The 24,037-nt window shown below is 37.5% G+C and overlaps 2 protein-coding genes across 2 annotated transcripts in view; one reads left to right on the forward strand and one right to left on the reverse strand.

The window, feature by feature from the left end:
• The window catches only part of adamts13 (ADAM metallopeptidase with thrombospondin type 1 motif, 13), a 31,092-nt gene extending 29,872 nt beyond the window's left edge, over positions 1-1,220 (forward strand). Inside the window, exon 31 of the mRNA XM_082187721.1 lies at positions 36-1,220. Within this exon, the coding sequence (XP_082043847.1) occupies positions 36-209 (174 nt within the window). The 3' untranslated portion in view covers positions 210-1,220. The remainder of the gene's footprint in view (positions 1-35) is intronic.
• On the reverse strand, positions 288-23,504 carry LOC309512254 (carnitine O-acetyltransferase). Its single transcript, XM_082187744.1, has 14 exons — positions 23,113-23,504; positions 18,582-18,860; positions 18,098-18,216; positions 16,773-16,826; positions 16,520-16,685; positions 13,652-13,826; positions 13,007-13,185; positions 12,802-12,902; positions 11,725-11,844; positions 11,500-11,622; positions 10,173-10,308; positions 10,019-10,081; positions 9,718-9,855; positions 288-1,750 (listed from the first exon to the last, which is right to left on the reverse strand). Exons 1-14 carry the CDS (start codon positions 23,137-23,139, stop codon positions 1,541-1,543), a joined length of 1,890 nt encoding a protein of 629 aa, XP_082043870.1. The 5' UTR covers positions 23,140-23,504; the 3' UTR covers positions 288-1,540.
• Positions 23,505-24,037: the final 533 nt, after the last annotated feature.

The raw sequence follows: 24,037 nt of genomic DNA on the forward strand, positions 1-24,037 counted from the left end.
ATGTTCTGTGTTATTGTTTTCTTTTGCTTATCCAGATTCGTGATGTGGATGCCTTAAAGACGACCATATTCAGAGGGACACAGCTCTTCCTGTGGAGCTCCTCGGGAAGCAGGGCTGAAGTGGAATTCCACGGGGAGTATCAGCAAATCAAGGGAATGTTCAGGGCCGAGTATTCGTACATTGACCCTTCTGAAGAAGAACCAGTGTAGTTTGTAAGAGGGTTTATAGTCCATAAAGAGCCTTGGAACATTTAACAACCATAATTTAGCCAGTTTAGCACACCAGAATCAGAACAGGAGGATTTATTAACGTTTTATCAAAGATATAATCTGAAGTTTTCTGTCTTGTTTTGTCATATCATTTAAAACCAAAATAATACAATTTACTGTTTATATATCAGTGCTTCTGTATATTTATTGTAATGAACATGAGTTAATCTGCTGGCAATAATGTGTGCCAAATCTACTCCTAATCTAAAAGCACAAAGAAATAAATAACAATCATAAAATGTATTTTCTGATATTTTGATTTAGAACAGGCTGTGGCTATGAGAGTTTTGGTAATGAATAACAGTCGTACTTAGCAATTGTGAAACTAGCATGAACCTCCTTAAAGCCCAAGGTATATTTGTTTTTTTTATGCCTACACTTAGCATATGTGTACAGACAAACACATAGTCATTCAAAGTATTCCATTTCAGAGCTTCCCAAACTTTTTTACGAGCCGAACTCCTTAGACCTCAAATATTTACTTGAAATACCCCCTGAGATTTGAAGTAAACATCTCAATAATTTAACAAAACTGTTTTTTTCATGGTTCGCTGATTTTGATTAATGGTCACATGACATGCAAACATAAAATATCTGTATCTAATCTATATATAACCTTTTTTTAGTAAGTGTTTTGATTGTAATATAATGATGAAATTTACTTCACGCACACTGTACAAATATACTAGCGTACGAAAAAAAATAAAAATAATGTAACTATACTTTGGCCTTTACATGATATGAACTGGACAACATCAACAGCCTTCCCAAACATACAGTTTTTACAATTGAAACTGTAAAACCAGAATGAACATGTCTCCGTCCCTGTTTGTAGCAGCCTCTTAATCCATAGTCACTTCCCTGAATAGTGAAGTGTGTAATTTCTGTGCCATTAGCATCATTCAAATATACTGCAAAAATAAAGACTGTTTTGAAACAGGTTTCCCGATTTCCATTAGCCATTGAGTCAATGTTGCTTTGCTCAAACAGATCAAAGTTTTAAAAGCACCACATAGTCACAATGCTTACATATTGAATGGAATCACCCTAATAATGGTTTTCTTAGTTACTTATAGTTTTTGCATAATGAAAAAAGAAAAAAAAGAAATCACACACATCACGCTCATATGGAATATCAATATGAGCCAATAATATGAGCCAATAATACATGCCAGTTTAATGACACTGACAGTGGGAAAAGCCTCCAGTCTGAAAAGGTTTCAGGACTTCTGTGAGAGTTTCTTTTGCCATTAAAGAAGTGTCGTCACTCACTAGGCCTTAGACACCTGCTCCAGAAGAGTCTTCATGTCCAGAAGAGCATCCTCTAGAAACCTGGACAGTTTAGTAGCATTGGTTTCTTCACAGCTATTGAAGGCTGTCACTGCAAAGTTGAAATGGTCATCCATGGGGTTGTAGCAGACACCGTAACCATCAGGAACCATGGGTCCAAAACACATAACACAGTCTGTCTTTGATCCAACCTGAAAATAATACAACCACAGCTTAAATGAAAATGCTACATTTCACAATAAGATAGATTTACAAAACATTAAAGCTCTTAAAGGGACAGTACCCCCAAACAGCATAAGGGGCACTGTTTTTTTGCTGTCAAAAATGTAGGTCAGTGGAACGAAGAAAAAAACCCTCAAGGTCTAGAGACTTGTTTTTTAAAAGCTGAACTTTTAAAGGGGTCATATGATTCGATTTCTTGTTTTCCTTTTTCTTTAGTGTTATGTAGCTGTTTGTACATGTATAAGATCTGCAGAGTTACAAAGCTCAAAGTGTCAAACCTAAAGAGATATTCTTTGTAAAAGTTTCCATATTTTAAGAATTTGCTAATGACTATTCAAATGCGAGTTTTGAGCAGTATAGAGTAACGCTTGTTTGTCGTTTCTATGATCACAAATGCAGACATAGTTTTATGTTTCCATAGTGTTCTCACACCCGTAGCGTGGTGCGACGTTTAAAGCAGCACTCAGTAGCTTCGGGATTTCTTCGCTGTATTCTCTCTTTTTGCTGCAGGTTTCTCTCTAGAGCTCCCCCCACAGCTTCGGAATAGATATTTGACAACACTGTTGTAAAAACTCGTTGGTGATTCTCAGACACCAGAGGCTATAGATCAACGACATCAAAGCAGATGGGACGTTCTTTAAAACGTCTTCTTCATTCGGGTTCGGACAGCGTGAGGGAGCGCAATAATGACAGCATTTTAGCAGATTTCTTTTGGCCGTAAAGCAATTGTTTACATCGCGAGACCTGATATCACGCGAGACCTCCTGACGCAGCGGCCGGCGGCCCGCCGGCTCAAAGTTGCAAGTGCGTATTTTCCGCTCACGGGCACCGGGGGGTGCGAAACGACCACCATTCAACCCGAAATAAGTAATATAACCATTCCAATGACTCCGACTGTTCAGTTAAGGTAAAAAAAGTTACTTAGTTCACCTTTAAAGACAGTAGAAGTCATTATAATCAGTAATTATGTCCCCAATGAAATAAAACCTTACCAATCTGATAAGATCTGGTCCAGTTGCGCTAGCAAAGTTGATCGATCAGCTTGGTCATCTGCATTTTCTGGTTCAGATTCGGGCTCGAATTGATAAGGCAGTCCCGACATTATCACCTGTCATTATTGCTTTGGGAGCTGATGTTCCAAACACATTTCATTTGTACACATGTACATGTCCGTCACACGCTTAAGGTTTTTGGGCCAATCACAATGCACTGGATTGCAGGCCAATCAGAGCACACCGTGCTTTTCAGAACACTGAGCTTTGTAAAAATCGACGCGTTTCAGAAAGGCGGGGCATAGAGGAGCAACAATAATGTACAGTATGTGTAAAATGACTTTTTTTAACCTAAAACCGCGTCAACACATTGCATTAAACCAAACACACAAAATAATTGACCCCTTTAACTTGAGAGTAAGACGCTGCAAAAGACGCAAGCGCAACGGTTAAAGACGTCCGTCTAGCGTGTATTTACATTGAAAAACAATGGAAAAGTAGCACAGTGGAATGGAAAAACACATTCTGTGTAAGATATTTTGAACAATGTTCTTTCGTTTTGAAACAGCATTGGTTTCCATTGAGTTTTATTGTACTGACAAATAAAAACACTGAAACAATTTTCCAAATGTTCCGCAGATGAAAGAAAGTCATACAGGTGAGTAAATTACAGAATTTCTATTTTAGGTGAACTGTCCCTTGAGATCGATGAGATCGATTAAGTACATTTCAGATATACTTCCCATAACACCACAAATTAAGTGTTAGGAAGAGCAAGTACTAATTAGGGCTGTCACATCTAACTTTTTTGTCTGTGGGTATAGAGTATCTTGTTTCGAATCAGTGGCGTCACTTCATTCACGACTCCTCTCCCATGGCTTCATGGTATAGTAAAGTGTCCACTGGATGCACACTTAAGAATCTCACCAGAAGTCATCCGGATATTTCTACCTACTACATAGTAGGGAAGTAAGGATATTTGTATTCAGCCACTGTCTTCAGCCATATTTGTCTTCCTTTTTCCATTTCATGACGGGTGTCAACTAGCGTTAAGGTGAAATACCTCCACAACTTACTAAGAGTGTCAACCAAATTACTGCCATCTAGCTATTGCCACTGAATTATTAACAATAATTAAATGTTTGTAGTATTGCATTATATCAGTATTTTATTTTTGAAATATCAGAGTTATCATCATTACCAGTATATTGCGATACCTCTAGTTCCAATACAGTTGTAAACACAGTTCCCAAAACAATCCTTTCTTTGACTAGAGCTGAAAGATATTTATTCAAAGCACAGAAGTGTCCTCAGGGAAGCATTACTGCAACCCTGTTAGATTTATGTATCTGTTAAGTGTAAACTATATCAAAGGGCACCAACATGGCAGAATGATTTGTCATTCTGGTAAGTTGAGTCAAGTCAAGTCACTTCTATTTATATAGCGCTTTTTACAATACTGATTGTTTCAAAGCTGCTTTACAGTGATAACAGGAAAAATAATGCAACAAAGTTTGTTTCGGCTGTACAGCAGATCTAGAAGAAAATAACTGAGTGTACTGAGCAGTGTACTAAGCATTGTGCTGATCCTGGCTGAGGGTTAATACTCAATAATAACCTTTCTGAAGGATCCCAATGTTACGAGCGGCTAAAGATTATTTGTAGCAATCTCACTTCATGTTAATCAGACATTCTGTCCTAATCAGCCACGACAACGATATGCGACGAGTGACGGTGTCACGTTTTGGTTTTGTTTCATGTTCTTGTTTCATGTCTGTCATGTGATCCCCTGTTCTTGTCATGTGATCCTGCCAAGTGTTATATTATATAGATTATAGATTATATTTTAGAAACAGTTTCTATTTCTGTGATGTCACGGCTGGAACAACATACAAAGTTTGACAGTGATAACCTCAGGTTCTGATTATGTGCTTTATTTAATGTTAAAAGAATTTATTGTGAGTTTTAAAATCATTTGTAAGACCTTTTTAGCCATTCTGAAAGCGACAATGGATAATATTTATAAATTTGCTTATGTGCTTATCAATTTCATTCCGAGTGCAGTGTGCTTGCAGAGAGAGCCCGCCCACATGCTCTTCTGATTGGCTGTGATTTAGATTTTTTTTTTCACGTTTCGTAGTCGTGACATCTCTGGTGTGGACAGCCATATTGCTTGTCGCTGGAATCTTATGGCCAGATAACTGATTATTAGCTCTTTATTGCCATAGCTGGGGAATCCGGGGCCCCGTGCAGGTTGTTGCTGTGGGCCCCCTTAAAATCCCGTGGCCCCTACAATAGTCAGTACCTTTCGTCCCACTATCGACGCATCTGGCTAGGACATTCAGGATTGTTTTGTGAACCTGACACAATGTAAAGCAGGCCAGCTATGCAAACCCACAATCCTTGAGCAAGACACCTAACCCCAGCTGCTCCCGACGAGCTGGATCGCCTTGCATGGCTGACACCGCCGTCGGTGTATGAATGAGTGAGTGAATGGGTGAATGTGAGGCAATATTGTAAAGCGCTTTGGTGGCCATTGGGTCTGTGAAAGCGCTATATAAATGCAGTCCATTTACCATTTACCACAAGACATAAGAAATCATTGCTACTCATTTCACATGCAAAGAGGTTAACTAATAATAACAGAGGTCATTTGCATATAGAAGTCTTAAAGGTACAGCAACAAAAATAAATAAAAAACAAGCCTGGTGAAATATAGCAAGCAAGCAACTTTATTTATATAGCACAATTTTTAAACAACAGACGTTGCCCCAAAGTGCTTTACAAGATAATAACATAAAAGTCATACAACAAAACAAAAGCTAAAGAAAATAAATACGTTTTTAAATAAGACTTAAAAGTTGTAATCGATGGAGCTGACCTCACATGGAATGGGAGACTATTCCAGAGTTTGGGACCTACCACGGAAAAAGCACAATCTCCTTTTGATTTTAAATTACAACGAGGTACCTTTAAAAGTCGTTGATCGGAGGACCTGAGAACTCTAAAAGGAGAGAAAGGAACTATAAGATCACTGATGTACTGGGGGGCAAGGCCTGACAATGCCTTGTAAACAAACAAGAGAATTTTAAAATCAATCCTAAATTTGACCGGAAGCCAATGTAGGGATTGCAGTACCGAAGTAATATGTTCTCTCTTTCGCACCCCCGTTAAAAGCCTTGCCGCTGCATTCTGCACTAGCTGTAAGCGGACAAGCAGAGTCTGGGGGAGACCGATAAAGAATTGCAGTAATCAAGCTTAGATGTAATAAAAGAATGAACTACAATTTCTAAATCCTTACTGAATAAAAAATGCTTTACTTTAGCAATTGATCTCAGGTTAAAAAAGCTTCCTTTGACAACGGCACCAATCTGTTTCTTAAAGTTAAGTGATGAATCCATGATTACCCCTAAACTCTTTACATGATTCACATTCTTTAGGGATAAATAACCCAAATGATCAGGAAAGCTAGATGAGACGGGAGAGCCTACAATCAAAACCTCAGTTTTACTCTCATTTAATTGGAGAAAGCTGCTAGATAACCAGAGTTTAATGTCACTGTAACATTCCTGTGCTTTGTCCAACGAACACGTTTTATCTAGCCTCACAGGAAAGTAGAATTGAAGATCGTCTGCATAGCAATGATATGAAATGCTATACTTTCGAAATACACTGCTTAAAGGAAGCATGTAGAGCGAAAACAGCAACGGTCCCAAAATCGACCCCTGGGGGACACCACAAACTAAAGGGGCCAATGTGGAAGAAAAGTCTCCCAGACTCACAGCAACTGTCCTGCCTTTTAAATATGAAGCAAACCACTGAAGAGCTATACCCTGCACACCAACCCAACACTCCAGACGATTAAGAAGAATTTCATGATCTATTGTGTCAAAGGCAGCACTCAGATCCAATAAAACCAGAACAACATGTGATCCGGAGTCCAATGATAATAATATATCATTAGTAACCTTGAGCAGTGCCGATTCTGTACTATGACAGGTCCTAAAACCTGACTGGAATGTATCTAAAATATTATAAGTATTCAGATATGAATATAGCTGTGAATAGACCACTTTCTCTAAAATTTTCGAAATAACAGGCAATTTAGAAATTGGCCTATAGTTGTGATATACTGTATGATCCAAGTTAGGTTTTTTTAACAAGGGATGAAGAATTGCATGTTTAAAACTGTTAGGTACCACTCCGTTCATTAAAGAACTGTTAATTATAGCTGTTAGGCTAGAACTCACAGTAGGAAAAACATCTTTAAGAAGATGAGTAGGTAGAACATCCAGTCTGCAGCTACCTCCGTTCATTTTAGAGACAATATCTGCCAGCTGCGCTGGTGAAACTGGATCAAAGTTAGAAAAAATATTAGACAGCGCAGGATTAATTAATGAACAGGAATGTACAGGTACTATTTCACTTCTGATCTTCTAAATTTTTCTAAGTAAAAAACAATAAAAAATCTTCACAAGTCTCTTGTGTGGCATCTCTCATAGCATTCCTTGAGGGGTTTAAAATAGAATCAATTGTGTCAAATAGTACTTTAGGCCGATTTGCATTATCTGAAATTACCTTAGAGTAAAATTTCATTTTTTCCTCTTTTACTACTTTCTGATAGTTAGCCAAAGAATTTTTCAATATCTCAGAGGAAACTTGAAGTTTATCTCTCTTCCACTTCCGTTCAGCTTTTCTACATTCTTGTCTAAGAGTGCGAGTTACACTATATAAGGTGAGAGGATGGAATTTTCCAGTATGACAGTATCAAAATACAAAACATCTCAAAGTATCTCTTTACAGTTTTCTTCAGATTTAACAAAGAAACTATTTACTAAGGAAGGGGGAGGTAATCGCATCACTCAAAAAAAAATAGGAGTTATATATTCAATCCATTTAGACCAGAAATCGACAAACAAATCCTTCTGAAAATTCACATAAAATGTAATTCTCTCCATATTGAAAATACCTTTTAAAACACCAATTCGATCCTGTATTTGTGGGGGATTAGGTTTATACTAGCATCTGGTTATTGCCTTTTTGCTTGATGCAAGAATTATTCTAAACATGTATTTGTTCCTCCTCTCCCAGAGACCATCGGCACAATGCCTAAATAAAGTGTCTAAACTGCAAGCAATTGAGGTGCCTAGAATCTTTTCTAGTATACTGTGTATATCTTTCCAAAAACATCTGATGTTAGAGCAATCCCCAAATATGTGAAAGTGGTTGGCATCCTGAGAACCACACTGTCTCCAAGCAATTTGCGCTACGTAATTTTTATAAAAAAAATTTGGAGTAATAAAACGGATAATATTTCTCCAGTATAGGGAGCGGGAAGTTGCCCATTGTTGTTTGCATATTTTTTCCTAATCCTCAGTTGTTATTACCAAACTGCTTTCCTTCTCCCATCTCTCCTTAACACATAGAGATGAATCTCCTTGTAAATCTGTCAATGCTTTATATACTGTAATTTAGTAATAGTCTTCCCCATTGGTTGAGCATTATACGCTGTTTAATTTAACTAAAGCAATCTTATTTGGATCTTCGTCAGGCACTTTTTTACATTTTCTGATAGAAATGTTGTCGCAATTGAAGATATCTGAAGAAGTCCTTAGATTCTAAATTGAATCTTTCTTTCAAGGACTGAAAATCTAATAATTGTCCTTTATCCATTATTGAACAATAGCCTGTAATCCCTTTCTTAGACCACAGTTTGAAACGAGTGTCTAATGTATTTGCTTTAAACTCGGAGTCATATGTACTCCATTTCAATATTTTCACACAATCCTTTATTTTATACTCCTTAATAATCTCGTGCCAAATTTTCTGAGTTAACTTAATCCATTGATTTTCTCTTTTGTTTTTGATTAGATTTTCATCTACAATTGTCCCTTGTAGAGGAATATTCCCAAACCAACCAAACTATTGGTCTCAGTTGTGCAGCACAGAAATATTTTTTTAGACATGGAAGGGCCCTGCCCTGCCCTGGCAATGCATCTGGTTAGGACATGGTGTTACCCATTTGAGAGACACATTCAATATGTTTTGTGAACCTGTCACAATGTAAAGCAGGCCAGCTATGCAAACCCACAAGACATAAGAAATCATTGCTCTTATTTCACATACAAAGAGGTTAACTAATAATAACAGAGGTCATTTACATATATAAGTCTAAGGGCCCTATTTTAACAATCTAAGCGCATGGTCTAAAGCGCAGGGGTGCAATTTCACTTAGGGCATGTCCAAATCCACTTTTGCTAGTTTAACGACAGGAAAAATGGTCTAAAAGGGTTGTCCCTATTCTCTTAATGAGTAATGGGTGTGTTTTGGGCGTAATGTGAAATAAACCAACCAGAGTCTCATCTCCCATTCCCTTTAAAAGCCAGTTGATTCGCTATTTCGCTATTCGCTATTTACATGGGGAATTTGCAGGTGGAAAGACTGAACGCGTCTCCACGTGCGCGAGGTTAAAGTGCGCAAGCAGACCATCTACGAGACAAGCTGGATTCTGCCATATTAATATTGTGTACACAAAGATATTTTACATTGTAATCCTTTTATCCTAATATTTAATATTACCCTAATATTTTGCTAGTTTGTGTACTGCTGCGTCCTGTGTGTGTAATAAGCAGAGTGTACGTGTGTTGTGGACCCGCCTATAGGAGCACATAACTAACACGCTCTTCAAATACCAAAAAAAAGAATTGCAGGGGGTCCCTGACTATCATTGTATCATTGACTTTGTGGATTTATGGTTCTTTTATGATGTTTTTTGTCATTTTTGAACTTGATATCTGATTTTCATTTTATTTAAAGATTTAAGATATTATTCAAAACGTCGAAGAAAGTCCAATTATGAGATAGCATAAGAGTGAATAAATTCCAGTCTAATTCCCATAAATAGCAAAACTCTGAGTACAGATTGTTATTAAGCAGCCACAAACCTGACTCGTGAAGAGATTAAAATGTGAAGACACAGCGAATGATGTGTCCATGAAGATCTCAGGTAAAGACGTCAGATCCTCAATGGCCACCATCTTTAAACCCAGGATGTGCCTCTCTATAGCCTGCCCATGGATGGCCTGATTACAAAGGAAACAAAAACTGAGATCAGGAGGCAAAAAGATAGGCAAAATTGTAACAGCATCAATACAATTTTTTTAAATGAATTTAGATCATATTTATTGAGAATTCTTGATAACATGACAAACATGTTTAAATGTTTAAAGATCATATGACGCTCACCATGTGTGTGTGCTCTCTGTGGACTTTGATTGCCTTTTCGAGCAGTGCTGCTTTCTCAGCATTCTGCAAATGTGAAAACGAAACAATAATAACATGGAAAATTAACTTAATCGAGAGTGACAAACGAAAATGATACTAAAATGTAAACTCGTACGTTTTTTGACGGATCATCCATGGCTTGTGTGAACTGGAGCGATTCCGTGGTGGTGGATCGAATGGCTTCCGTTCTGCCCAGTTTAAACATGCGCAAGGAGGCGCTCTCGTAAGTCGGACAGCACATCTGATACATCCTAACACAGGAACGAGATCAATCATCAGTGGACTGGCGTGGTTATGGGTACATAAATGATTTCCAAGAACACCTAGTATTAATTGTCAGTTAGCACTTTTTCCACGGTTTCACAGACAAGGCTCAAGCCTAGTCCCAAACTAAAATACATGTTTGAGCTGTTTTAACTGAAAGCAACCTTGCATTGACATATCTTAAAATATGTCAGTGCCATTGTTTTGTCTCAAGATGCACACCAGTAATGTTTTTTCTAAGGCATGTTTATAAAAGCTACTTAAATGCCATAATTGAACTAAAGCCTAATCCTGGCTTAATCTAAGCCCTGTGTGAGAAACCAGGCCTTTGAGTACTGAAGACCACAAAGACACAAAAAGACCCTGCCACACTTTAATTTATCCACATGCAATTAATTATTGTGTGAAAGCATACAAATGTTGGGAGGAAACCAGTTTTCAATCACATGGAAACTGCATGTCGTATCCCCTTTGGTCAATTTCTGCAACTCTCCACTTCCAGAATGCATGTTTTAAAGGTAAAGTATGTAATTTATACAGTATGCCACTAGTTGCACTAAACAGAATTGCCAAAATGTTGTTTCCACACCCCCTTTGGCTATCGAGATACTTATACCTGAGCCAGAAGCTGCGTTCATCTTCGTCAAGTGGACGAGGGATGTTTATTTGGACAGACCCTCGACCCCTCGATTTTCACAGAGGGAGCGAGTCTTCTCATATGTTCACTTCTGGCAGCTCCGTAGACCACAAAGCAACATGATCATAACATCACAACAGCAACTCGCAGTGCTTCGCACTTAATTTGCCCAAAAGTGATCAAGGGCTTACGGCGTTCCATTTAAACCCATTGCAAGTGTTCCGCCAGTACATTCGAGTGAATGAGACGGAGGGAAGTTAGCAGGGAAAAGGCATTAAAAAGGACCTAAACTTAAACGCAACCCTACAAATGACTGACTTATAGAAAGGATTTGAACATAAAAAAATTACATACTTGACCTTTAAAGATGCTGACAAGAAGAAATGTGGCATAAATGGCATGCATGCAACCTAGGAAATGAAGTGAGAGAAGCCATTGGAATGTAAAAACAAAATACTATCTGAAGGACTACAGGTTTTCTGGGATTTTTAGAGACCGTTGGTCAGAGACCAAATATTCAGCACTAGGGTGTCAAACTTACCTGTAGTATGCCAACTGCAGAGCCATTTGGATGAATGCGTCAGGACTCAATTTATAAGACCTCAGGAATTTTCTTCCATAGTGTGAGAAGTTTAGCACTCGAACATCCAGTTCATGCACCATTCTATACACAGAATATAAGAGGATAAAGGAAGTATATGATTTAATATTCATTTATTACAGGTACTGATTCAAAGCCCATTATATCAGTTTGAAATGTCCTTACATGTTCATGTTCTGTTTGGCTTTCTCAATGTCCTTCTTGATTTCTGGCGTGATGTTGAATCGAAGCTTTAGTGGCATAGGTAGTGGAATCATGGGAGTTCGTACCATCTCATTTCTCCTCCTGTTACATAAATGTTGCATAACATATCATCTATAAACTTTTTGAACACTAATACTTTTTCACAAAAAAAGCATAAACTCAACATGATCAAACCTATTCGGTGCCTTGTGTTTAGGGATGCACAATCCTGTTGGTTAGAGGCCAATATTAGAGAATTTTTTATTTATTGGTACTGGCCGATATTTGATATTTGATTGTGCATGCTCATTTCCTTGTTTATAGATTACCACTGCCATCATATAATACTTAGTTAAAGTTTTTTTCATCTTTAATAACAATGTTAACAACACTGTTAAATGCAATCTTTAGCAAATCTCATTTGAACATCTATTTTAATACTGTTATAATGTTGTGATGCAGAGCAGAGTAAAATGTTAATATTAGTCATTTAGCTGTGATCTGTGAAAATAATTACCAGCTTATCAGTATCAGTGCATATCTGTTGGTTAATATATTTACATACCATTTAAACGGTTGTGGTCAATAATGTTACAAAAGATTTCTATTTTAAATAAATACTGTTCTTTTCAATTTTCTAAGTATAAAAAAAAAAAAATGTATCACAGTTTCCACAAAAATATGAAGCTGTTTTCAACATTGATCGTAAAAAATAAATGTTTCGAGAGCAGCAAATCAGCATAATAGAAGAATGATTTCTGAAGGATCATGTGACACTGAAGACTGGAGTAATGATGCTGAAAATTCAGCTTTGCCATCACAGGAATGAATTACATTTTAAAATATATTCAAATAGAAAACAGTTATTTTAAATTGTAATAATATTTTGCAATATTACTATTATTTTTGTTCAAATAAAGGCAGCCTTGGTGAGCAGAAGAGACTTCTTTCATTAAAAAAATCGTACCAACCCCACACTTTTGAACAGTAGTATATATTTCTTGTCGAAAAATTCCTTTCAAAAATCCAATGGAGAATTATATGATGTCATATCCTTACATATAGTCAACAACATGGTCCACCAGGAAAACAATGGGAGGTCCCTCAACTGCAGCATGTTCATAGGTGAGTCCACACGATCCGTCCTCCCCAATTATGAACTGTGGGAAACAGAAGAGAGTGCAAAAAGAAGAATATCTCAATACATCTGGATTCATATCTTCTCTTTGAGCTTTGTGGACAGATATAAATGCATGATAGTAACCTGCAGCGTTTTGTCAAACCAGCGGTTTCCACTGTTCCAGCGACTGCCTCCGCCATGGAGCATTTGAGCAGCCACCTTGTTATGGTACATCTCATCTGACACCTGTGGCTTTGGAGCATCAAGACACACTGTGAAGATGCTCTTCTGGATTGCCCGCACTGAATCCTTATTTGTCTTGTCTGAAACAGTGTAAATATGAGTGGCACACAGGTGTGCACAGGAAAAATAAACACCATGTCCACCAACATAATGCCCACTACTGAATAATTAATGTGAGCTCTAAAGTGGAAAAAAAAATGAAGCAGGGTTCACTGGCTATTCAGAATGGCACAATCCTATTTGGAATTTGAGTTGTGTAAATTATGCAAATTTGAGAAAAAGAAAAATACTTTAAAATGTATTTTGAATAAATAGCATGTTAAGATTATTTATACATGTATTAATAAATAGGATTATTTGGCATTTTAAATAATTATATGAATTTTAAATTTTATTAACAGTGATATCTTACCGAGATCTTTTTTTTTTTATAACTAAATAAGTTTTTATATTAAAAAAAATCTGCAAGAAATATGACTCTTTTGCCTAGTCTGTTCCCATTGACATACAAAGGCTCTATCAAATGTTACTTTCCATTCAACTCACCCTTGATCAGGTTGTTGTAGGCCTTGCCCCAGGTGTTACGGTGGTTGGAAGTCAGGATGCCAACTGGCTCTTTATTGGTCTGAAGAGAAGTGTTCCAGATCTTTTCCAGCTGAACATAGATCTGATCTACAGTCAGTGGTGAACCATCACTGTTGTACACATCCAGAACAAAGAACTGAGGAATACAGAGAAACAGACAGTATGTGAGATAGAGAGAGAAATGGAAAGAAAACATATTTATCTTTATTCATTGTGTCCCACTGGATATCACCTACAAACAAAATCGACTTTAAATGTCACTGGCAAATACCAAAGCTTCAAACCCAAAGCTCAAAATTGAAAAACGATTAATTTGTCAAAAATAAAAACTCATAAAAAAAATACTGAACACTACAGTATGTCTATGGGGTCTACTAGAACAGATTTTCATGATTACTCACAAACGAATTATTTGATATCAGTTCCTTTAAAAAATATCAATATTAAAATGATATAAATACAATCTCATATGTTTTCTATATTTTTTCTTGTGTTTACGTCAAAACAACCCAGGCATATTTTGCTGGCCCGTGTCACATGTCTATGATATAAGGAATAGTCTGTGTTTCTGTGATCTTTGTATGCATGGGTAGGTTTTGCATGTTTAGTTGAGTTTCCGGTGTTAGTTTCCTTGGTTATTGAAGATTGGATTCAGCACGCCAGTATGGAGACAAATCTGGTCATTGGTCTGATAGCTGTGACAGAAGAACTGACCTTTAGGGATCCAGCGGCAGATAAATAGCTGCATATCCTCCTCCTCCTTGCAGGATAACCAGTCCCTAGAGAGGCACACACAGGCATTTTTGGACCTTTACAATGTCCACTATGATGACGACTGCCTGTGTGTGATTTTCTGATCCAGCTTGAATGCTGAGACAAGAGTGCGCTTGACTGGAGACAGACCTCTAGGGACCTTTATGGAGTACGTGGAATGGGTACTCCTCCACCACGGTTCCCCCTTCACCATCTGCCAGAGCGAGGAGGAAAAGAGTGTGCCAGTCGCAGCCACTAACCCCGGTGATAGATGCGCCTGAGCCCACCGCAGACGTGGAGCCAGAGCCCACAACGTATGATACCACTGCCAGTGAGGAAAGAAACTGAGCCAAGGATTGTGCAAGGATCAGGTGAGTGAGCCGGCTACAACATCAGTACCTGACGGAATTTTGATGGAGTTCGAGGGGATGAGGTGAGGTAGTACTCCCACTACTGTGGGAGAGTGAGTATATCCTGCCCATTTTGTCACCCTGCACTGAACCTGTTTACCATCTAATATCGAGTCTGTGTTACCACCCTGCCTCCCACTCTGTGAACTGTCAGTGAAACCCCTGCCTGCACTGCCCACTCCTTCAGTCCTACCTGCACCGTCTCATCTCAGTCCTTCAGCTTCTCCCATGCTGGCTCCGTTTCCCCGCCTGGATTTGCCTTGGGCTTTGTGTTCACCAGTCAAGTCCTGGAGTGTCGACTTGTGACTCACTCGACCTCGGTCTGTCCAGCCCTTCGGCTTCGGCGGGTTCCTCCTTCCCTCCAGTTCTGCCTTGATCCTCGGTCACTCTGCCTTTGCCTCAGTCCTCAGTCCTCAGTCCTGGCTCCTCCTCAGTTGCTTGTCACTGTGGACCTCCCTGCCCTCCAAGACCTTTGGTGTCTCCCGGTTCCTCCAGTCCTCCGGCTCCACCCTGGCCAGCTCCATCTTGGTCTGTCGGCTCCCTGATTCCTGCTGCTAAGCCTCTACCATGACTCCGCCGTGGGCCAGCATCCTGGCCCTCCTGCTAGGGGTTCCCCCCTGTCTCCTCCCGTCTTTGTCTCCGCCTTGGCCCCTTTCCCACGGGGACACGGGGACTCTGCATCCCTCCACCTAAACGGTCTCCCATCTGCCTCTGTTGGACTTTTTTGTATAGATAATGAGGAGTAAGGTCGCGCCTCTTTGATCGGGGGGGATACTGTAAGGGATAATCTGTGTTTGTGTTCTTTGTATGTATGGGTGGGTTCTGCATGGGGTTTTGTTCAGTTTCCTGTGCTAGTTTCCTTGGTTATTCATTGTCTGATTATAATTTACACCTGTTGTCCATTTGGTTGATTGGTTTGTTCGGTGTATTTAAACCCTGTGTTTCCTTCAGTTCTTGGTCAGTTCTCATCGCATTATGTTGAGTTGTTCTGTTCTGGTTTCATGTTTCCTGAGTTCGATGTTAAATAAACACGATAATGCTTGCGTTTAGATCCTGCATTCATCTTTATTTTGCAACCAGCTGTGACATATGAGAGCGAGCGTGCAGTGAAAAATTAGGGCTTGTTTAAGAAGATTAAGAATGCTTTAAGAAAGTGCACGTTTTATGTTGGTAGTATTTTCGTTTATTTTAATCATTCATGTTGTAATTTATTATTGTATAATCACAATCACATTATTTTTTACACATATTCACTTCTACGAAAAGTGCAATGTGCTCTGAGTGGTCAGTGTGTTTTGATTGGTAAACCGCTTTGAAAAAACAGTGTCTCTTGGACATGGCGACAACACACTACTAACGCAACTCAACCAGGCCTTATCCCCTTTATTTAACAAATGGCTTGGGCGGGAATTATTTAAATGAGGAATATTGCGGCATGTACGTTTCCAAAAGAAAACTCAAGACTACGATCAGAGAGTTCAGAAACAGTGATTACTGATATAAAGAATAACTCTCTTTGGAGTAAACTTTTTGCTTTGTAACTTTGCAGACCTTTTTTATGATCAAACAGCAACATTACAAATTTAAATAAAAAAGAAAATGTAAAAAAGCAAAACAGGTCCTCTTTAATGTTTTTTTAAAGAAGCTTGAAAGTGTGGCAAAGTACCTGAAAGTTGTGGACCACTGTGATGTGCGTAGGAGGGTTCTTTCCAATTGCATGGTTCACCACAGTGTCCCTCTTGGGTCCAGGGATCCGACATGAAGACAGCACCTGGTAATACTGGTCCATGCACAAAGGCTTTCCACCCAGATATTCCACAGGCAATGTTTGACTATGACACAGTAAAGAATGTTGATTAAAACAAACTAATACATTTGGACATTTTCCAATTGCTTCAGAAAATTATAAAATAACTCACCTATCAATCATACTTTTGAAATCCAAAACACCAGCAATGAGTTTAGCAGCGAATCTATAAAAGAGAATGCTGGAATTGCTAAATCTGAACAGCTGAAAACATACTATGACACTTTTGGAAAAACAGGCACACAGGTCAAAAAGACTGATTTCTCAAAGAGACATTTTAAATAACAAACAGTTTTCATTTTCACTGAAGACTGTCAGCTTAATAAAAAAAATAAAAAAAATAAAAAAGAGCAGACTATAGATAAAGAGCAGACTATAGATATCATGTAGCAGAGTACAACACGGTTATGTAAATATACAAATACCACATGTAGTGTTTATTTCTCATGATAGTTTTATATAACCTGACACTACACACTAAACATACTTTTAAGGTATCTGCCTTTATATGAAATGTCACTATAAGTGTTGATTGCAAAGATATAAGGGGTAAATCTAAAAGTGGAACACGGCCGAATCTAAAGTGCACATCCCTTTGAAAAAACAGTCCAATGCCAGGAGTGGCACATATGCCAAAAATAGCCAAGCAAAGCTAGAACTCTGTGTAAAGGTCGATGTGAAACTTAAAACCCCAAAACTAAAGTCCACTCTAAAACCAACCCAATTCTCTCTGCTGTTTAAGAATATATCCACATACATGCTCTGGGCTGATGAGGCTTTGAACCTGGAACTATCATGAACTATCATCATTGTGCTCTTGAGCAATAATCCCATCCTGATCAAGTCGGACGTTCCTTGTGAAGGTTGCTACTGTATTAGTCAATTTGGATTAAAATTTCAACTAATTAATAATAAATATACACTGCAGTTCAAAAGTTTGGGGTCGGTACAATTTAGAATGTCTTTGAAGACGAAGATGTAGTCTCTCACGCTGACCAAGGCTGCTTTTATTTGACAGAAATACAGTAAAAAATGTAAAATAACTGTTTTCTATTTGAATATATTTTAAAATGTAATTTATTCCTGTGATGACAAAGCTGCATTTTCAGCAGCCATTACTCCAGTCAGAGTACTCATGATCCTTCAGTAATCATTCTAATATGCTAATTTGGTGCTCAAGAAACATTTTTTTATTATTATCAGTGTTGAAAACTGGAAATGGTGATGTAAAATTTTTTACAATCATTTTTGATCAGTCAATCCTGGCTGAATAAAATGTATTATTTTTTAAATCTTACAGACCCTAAACTTTTGAATAGTAGTGTATTTAAAATGTGTTATAAATCGTTATATATTTCAAATACACTTTAGTTTTCAATAATTAAATTTGCTCAGTTGTGTCTCATTGCCCACATTAAAGTAACTGTCGCCACCCACCTCATTTGTCCCTGGCGGTCTTGGAAGTGCATTTTGGGTAAAACGACCCCTGGGCTTGTGTACATCGCCACAGGCATTCGAGAGTCCAGGTAGGCTGACTGCATCCACCAGTCAGAGAGCTGGATCATACAAAGGGAATAATTGAAACATTTGGAGTATTTGAAGGTTTATTACACACGCAAAATAAAAGTACTAAAGTAAATAACTTTGTCAGTGGTTATTGTACTGTTTTTGGCATTGGATCCTGTTTTTACCAAGTTATCATTCCAAAACCATTTTTGCTGTTTACAGATAATACAGATTTTTAGTAGTGTGATTTCTCAACACACTTGGATATATACACACTAAGAATATGTTATGTGTGGTATTAAAATCAAAATCAAAAGTATTTAGTAAAGTGCTAAAAGTAAATTATTATAGCTAGTAAATGATTAAAAAAATATGTGATTATACAGTTAGAATGATTTACGGCACACCAGCGCACCCAGTTTTCGGTTTTGCGTGCCCGGCGCTCGAGGCTCTTCTGCAGTCTCTCTCCTACGCCACCGGGCTGGAGGAACTCCTTCATGAGCTGCTGCGTGTGCGCCATCTCCTCTTCGGAGATCAACGGCTCGAGCGATGCCATATACCGCGCGCAGGTCTGCTTCAGTGGCGGAACGGGCAGCTTCGGCAGACTCTCCTGATGGACCAGTGTCCGGTCAGAAATTTGAACAACCGACACTGGAGTCGGTAGTCGGCAGGGTTTCACCAGGGCCGTCCTTGCCTAAAAATACAGATGATTATGAACATTGAATTGTTTTAATAAGACATGCAACATGGACTCTGTAAAAGTGAGACTAAAAAATGTATACACTTTTTCTATTTTTACAAAAAATTAATAAATGTAGAACTTAATTTTTATCTTAATTTTTAACATTATAACATAATATTTTCTAACTAGTCAGGCACCTGCCCTTCAGTTATGACATCACAATTTTAGAAACCAGTGAAATTTCACATTCCTCTGTCTATTCCAATTTGATACCACAGCTAAAACTACTAGCTTATCTATAAATTGAATAGCCTATATTTTTGAAGACAATTAAACAAACAGTCAGTAATAAAAATAAGAACAAACAATCAAATTAAAAGCAAAAGCACAAATAAATACAATACAATACATACAAGTGGAATAAACAGTACTCTTCACTTCAGGCAGGTCTAATAGTTTTTAGGTAGCGAAATTGAATAAAGTAGGCTAATCAATTAAATAACAATGCATTGTGTTTATATCCTTTTTAAAGTTCAAGAGCAGTGAGTGTTTTTTTGTTTTTTTTTGTCCTTTGTTGTTTGGTTAACATAAAAAATACAGATAGTAGCAGATTTGTTAGGATGCTGTCACTTTAAGACTGAATGCATGCACGATCATGCGTTTTGTGTTTGTGTTCACTTAAAGGGGTGGTTGATTCTGATTTCACTTTTCTAACTTTAGTTAGTGTGTAATATTGCTGTTTGAGCATAAACAACATCTGCAAAGTTACAATGCTCAAAGTTCAAAGCAAAGGGAAATATTTGCTTTTAAAGAAATTGCTTTTTAAAGGGATACTCCACCGAAAAATGAAAATTCTGTTATCATATACTCACCCTCATGTTGTTTCAAACCTGTATTAATTTATTTCTTCTACTGAACAGAAAGGAAGATATCTAGAAGAATGTGAGTAACCAGACAGTTTTAGATACCATTGACTTCCATAGTATAATGGTATCTCAATGGTCAATGGTATCTAAAACTGTCTGGTTACTGACATTCTTCTAGATATCTTCCTTTCTGTTCAGCAAAAGAAAGAAATTCATACAGGTTTGAAACAACATGAGGGTGAGTATATGATGACAGAATTTTCATTTTTCGGTGGAGTATCCCTTTAAGGACGACAACAAACGGCTGTTAGGGACTACACAACATTCCTCCCGGGTTAGTGACATCACCAACCCTAAAATGTAAATAAACCCCGCCCCCGGAAACTAATTTAATAATATCATGACAGAATATGCTAATCAATGACTGGAAGATAACTACACATAAGCTACATAAATTCATCAACTAACCATTCTGAAATGTCCAGTTGCATTCTACATTTTGTCACTTCTTATTGAGTCTCTCCATCATTGTCTGACTCCGGTTTGAACATAAAAGGCTAAAAGTTGTAGACATTTTCAGTGCATATGTGTGTGTGAGGTAAAAGGGCACAAGCTGTTGTAGCTCTGCCCTCCATGTAGAGAGCAGCAGCTCATTTGCATTTAAAGGGACAGACACAAAAACTGTGCGTTTTTGCTCACGCTCAAATAGTGACCATTTTAACATGCTATATAAAAATATCTGTGGGGTATTTTGAGCTAAAACTTCACATACACACTCTGGGGACATCAAAGACTTATTTTACATCTTGTGAAAAGGGCATTATACCACCACTTTAAGACATAACCGAATACGTTTAGGATACTCGCCGAGACAGGCGTTTTTTGACATAATTTTGAGTGAATTTGTCCACTGAAAGGCAGGAAGGCATGAAAGAGAGCTCAACTTTAAGCGCTGTCTGAGAGACGCGGCTTTCAGGTCATGCACTTCGGATGTTAAACTTCCCACAGCGCAAGAGTAACAAATTCCTTTTTGCGTGTTCCAGCACTTGAACATACATTCGAAAGGCTGAAACTTTCGTGATGATGAAGCATTGAACTGTCAACTGTACAGAGCGTCGTTCACATTTGTTCATGTTCATGATGTCACAACATTGCATTGTTAAAAACAAATTTACTGGCCAACTGGCGACTGACACTGTTTCATAAACTAGCCAACAACGCTGACTTTTACTCTCATTTGGCGCTTGGCGAGTGTTCATTTTAGGCCTTGGAGGTCCCTCTCGGCCAGAACTCGACTTGCGTGGGGTCGTTAGCGGAAGCCAGTGATTATAGTTTATAAAGTTACAAATATGTATATTTTTCTCACAACAAACGCATGGCTTTGCTTCAGAAGGCCCCCTGGAGTAACCCCCTGGAGTCGTATGGATTACTTTTATGATGCATGGATGCACTTTTTTGGGCTTCAATTTTTTTTTTACCATTCAATCCCATTATAAAGCTAGGAAGAGCCAGGATATTGTTTAATATAACTCTGATTGTGTTTGGCTTAAAGACAAAAGTAATATACACCTAGGATGGCTTGAGGGTGAGTGAATTATGGGATAATTAAAACACTGTAAAAAATTTCTAACCCTCCCAAATCAAAGATTTCAAGTGACCGATAACATCAAAATTTTTCAATTGGCCCAAGTGAAATTCTTGTTGCAATAGTCTGTTAACATTGGCTCAATGAGAAATAATACGTCAGACTAATTGAAAAATTGAGATGTTATCGGTCACTTGAAATTTTTGACTTGGGGATGTAATTTTTTTTACAGTGAATGTTTGGGAGAACAAACCCTTTAACAACAAGCGAGTATGGCGTTGGTGTAAGGCGTGTAAACATTGTACAGGATCGAAAATGAAAATACCCCCAAATTAATTAAAATAACCGCTAAATTCAAGATATGAACTGTTCCTGTGTATTGTTTTGTCTTTTATATTTTTATATTATGATATATTTAAGCAATATTATTACACAAACAAAAGTGCTGCTTTCTCGAATATCAGCACGATTGCAAATTAATTTTAATACAGTTCAATAAAAAATAAGTTCATATTAATTTAAATAGATTTTAAACACAGCTAGTATTCTCCATTTTGAATGTTTTTTGTTCTTTTTCACAAACAAAACAGAACAGCTGCGCCTGCAACATACAGAACGGTGTTTTGTTCATGAATTGAAAATGAATCAGCCGGTTTGAACGAATCAATAAATGAATGACTCTTTGACTCACTTATTAAGCCCTTCTGCCACCTGGCGGTTTCAGTTTCATAAATAGGCCTATCATATATAAAAAAGTATAATTTCATTTTTCTATATTCAAAATGTTACATTTAAACACTAATTTCATAACATCATGCAACTGTAATTGCAGTATGCATATAAATAATAATAGTGTAATAATAAATAATAGTATTTTCTGTCAGTAATGCACCACATTGATTTTGCTCATTTACTATTAACATAATGACAACAATGGACATATTTATTTATTTAAATAAATATAATTTAAAGATGTTCAACAGTCTGTAGTGTAATTGTTATATAAGGCTAATTATACCTAAGAGAGGGGTACCGTGCCCTTTATTTTTCGCTTGAGCACCTGCCCAAATGTCAGTGTACGGCCCTTAAAAATAGTAATAAACTAGTTATTCTTTTAATATTCTACAAGCTAGGCGTCATATGTGCTCAAACAAGATATTGTGCAATTTATTCATTCAATTTAAGTATCTTATAAATTCACTGTGTGTTTTATAAAATCCCCCTAAAAGGACAAATAAATAAATAATAATAATAATAATTTATTCATTGGCAGATTCTGTCTCCTAATACAAATCGCTTTATTCCAACAATGTTATGAAGGGAGACTTAATTCTGTTATGGTATTGAAAACATGTGCTCTTACACGACGACCTTTCTGCACACTGTTTACAAACACGTAGCCTAACTAACGTTAACCTTGTTTGAACAGACTATTTCATTATATTGATCGGCGATGTCCCGTTGTCAAAGTGCATGCAGTGGCATCCGTTTTTCTTGACAACAACTCTGACATTGTTGCTGATTTGTCCTCTAATTATGTGGGTCATCACAACATGTCATAATTCATTCGTCATGTTTTTAAATAAGCTACTCGTAACAACAAAATGACGGACAACAAATGCATACAATATGTTTCAGACCAAGACAAGACAATAAACGATGGATAAAAACAAACGCGCAGCGCATCAAAACTACATGGGGCGTGACGGCTATTGGTGCATAACACTTGGCAGGCGTACAATTAACTGTTAACTGTTAAAGTCAATGCGTTTGTTGGCTAATGTATTGCACACTATGATTAACCAGCACTTACCGCAGTTCTGGTCAGAACGCACAGCATGATTTCACGCAAATGATCTTGAGAATTCAACTGACAGCTGAAGAACAGGATCTCCCCGACATTATGCGCTACAAGGTTGACCAAAACTTTCTTGACAAGTCGCAACACGGGTCGCACACCCTCGCCCTCGCTCGGATAAGATTGACAACTGCAGCTACCAGTTTATTTTGCCCCTGAATGACTTGCACTGAGCTGGTGAGGCACCAAATAAAGAACAAAAATATTATAGCTATGCGATATTTATATTTAAAAAAATGTAACGATAACGTCTATATTTAAGTCCTTTATTTTATCAGTTAAAATGTAGGGTAATATTTAAAACCATAGCCTATGGGTAAAACAAATAAACATTGCCATCTGTCGGCCTATTTGTACGTTCACAACGTCATCGCTAAGCGACTGTCAATGCATGCATTGCGCTCTAAAATCTTTTCAGACAGGAATCTGTCAAATTGTTAATTGATCATTTAATGTACCTACCTATTTTTATTGGCCAGGAACATTAAGCTGTTTGCACTTATGTGCTTTGTTTTTAAATATGCCTATTATGAAACGTGTTCATTGTAGAGATTATGATTTTGCTAACCGATTCAGCTAGTTCACTGAATAGAAAAAATAAAAATCCTATGGCATAGTGTCAGACTCAAGTCCTCGCATATACTTTTCGTGGGAAAATATGTCCAGTAGCCTATAGGCTAAAACAAAACAATAACTTCTGGGGCCTCCTCATGTATAAAACTTTACGTAGATTAGATTTCATCCTGAGTTTTCACATTTATAAAACGCATACGCATATTATAAAAAATAATCTCCGAAATAACCATAGAGTTTACAACGCCTAGTTTACTATAATATATCTTAATCTGCATGTGATTTTCATATGCATATTCTAATCCAC

The sequence above is a fragment of the Leuciscus leuciscus genome (assembly GCF_965113295.1).
Source record: "Leuciscus leuciscus genome assembly, chromosome: 13".
Taxonomy (NCBI): Eukaryota; Metazoa; Chordata; class Actinopteri; order Cypriniformes; family Leuciscidae; genus Leuciscus; species Leuciscus leuciscus.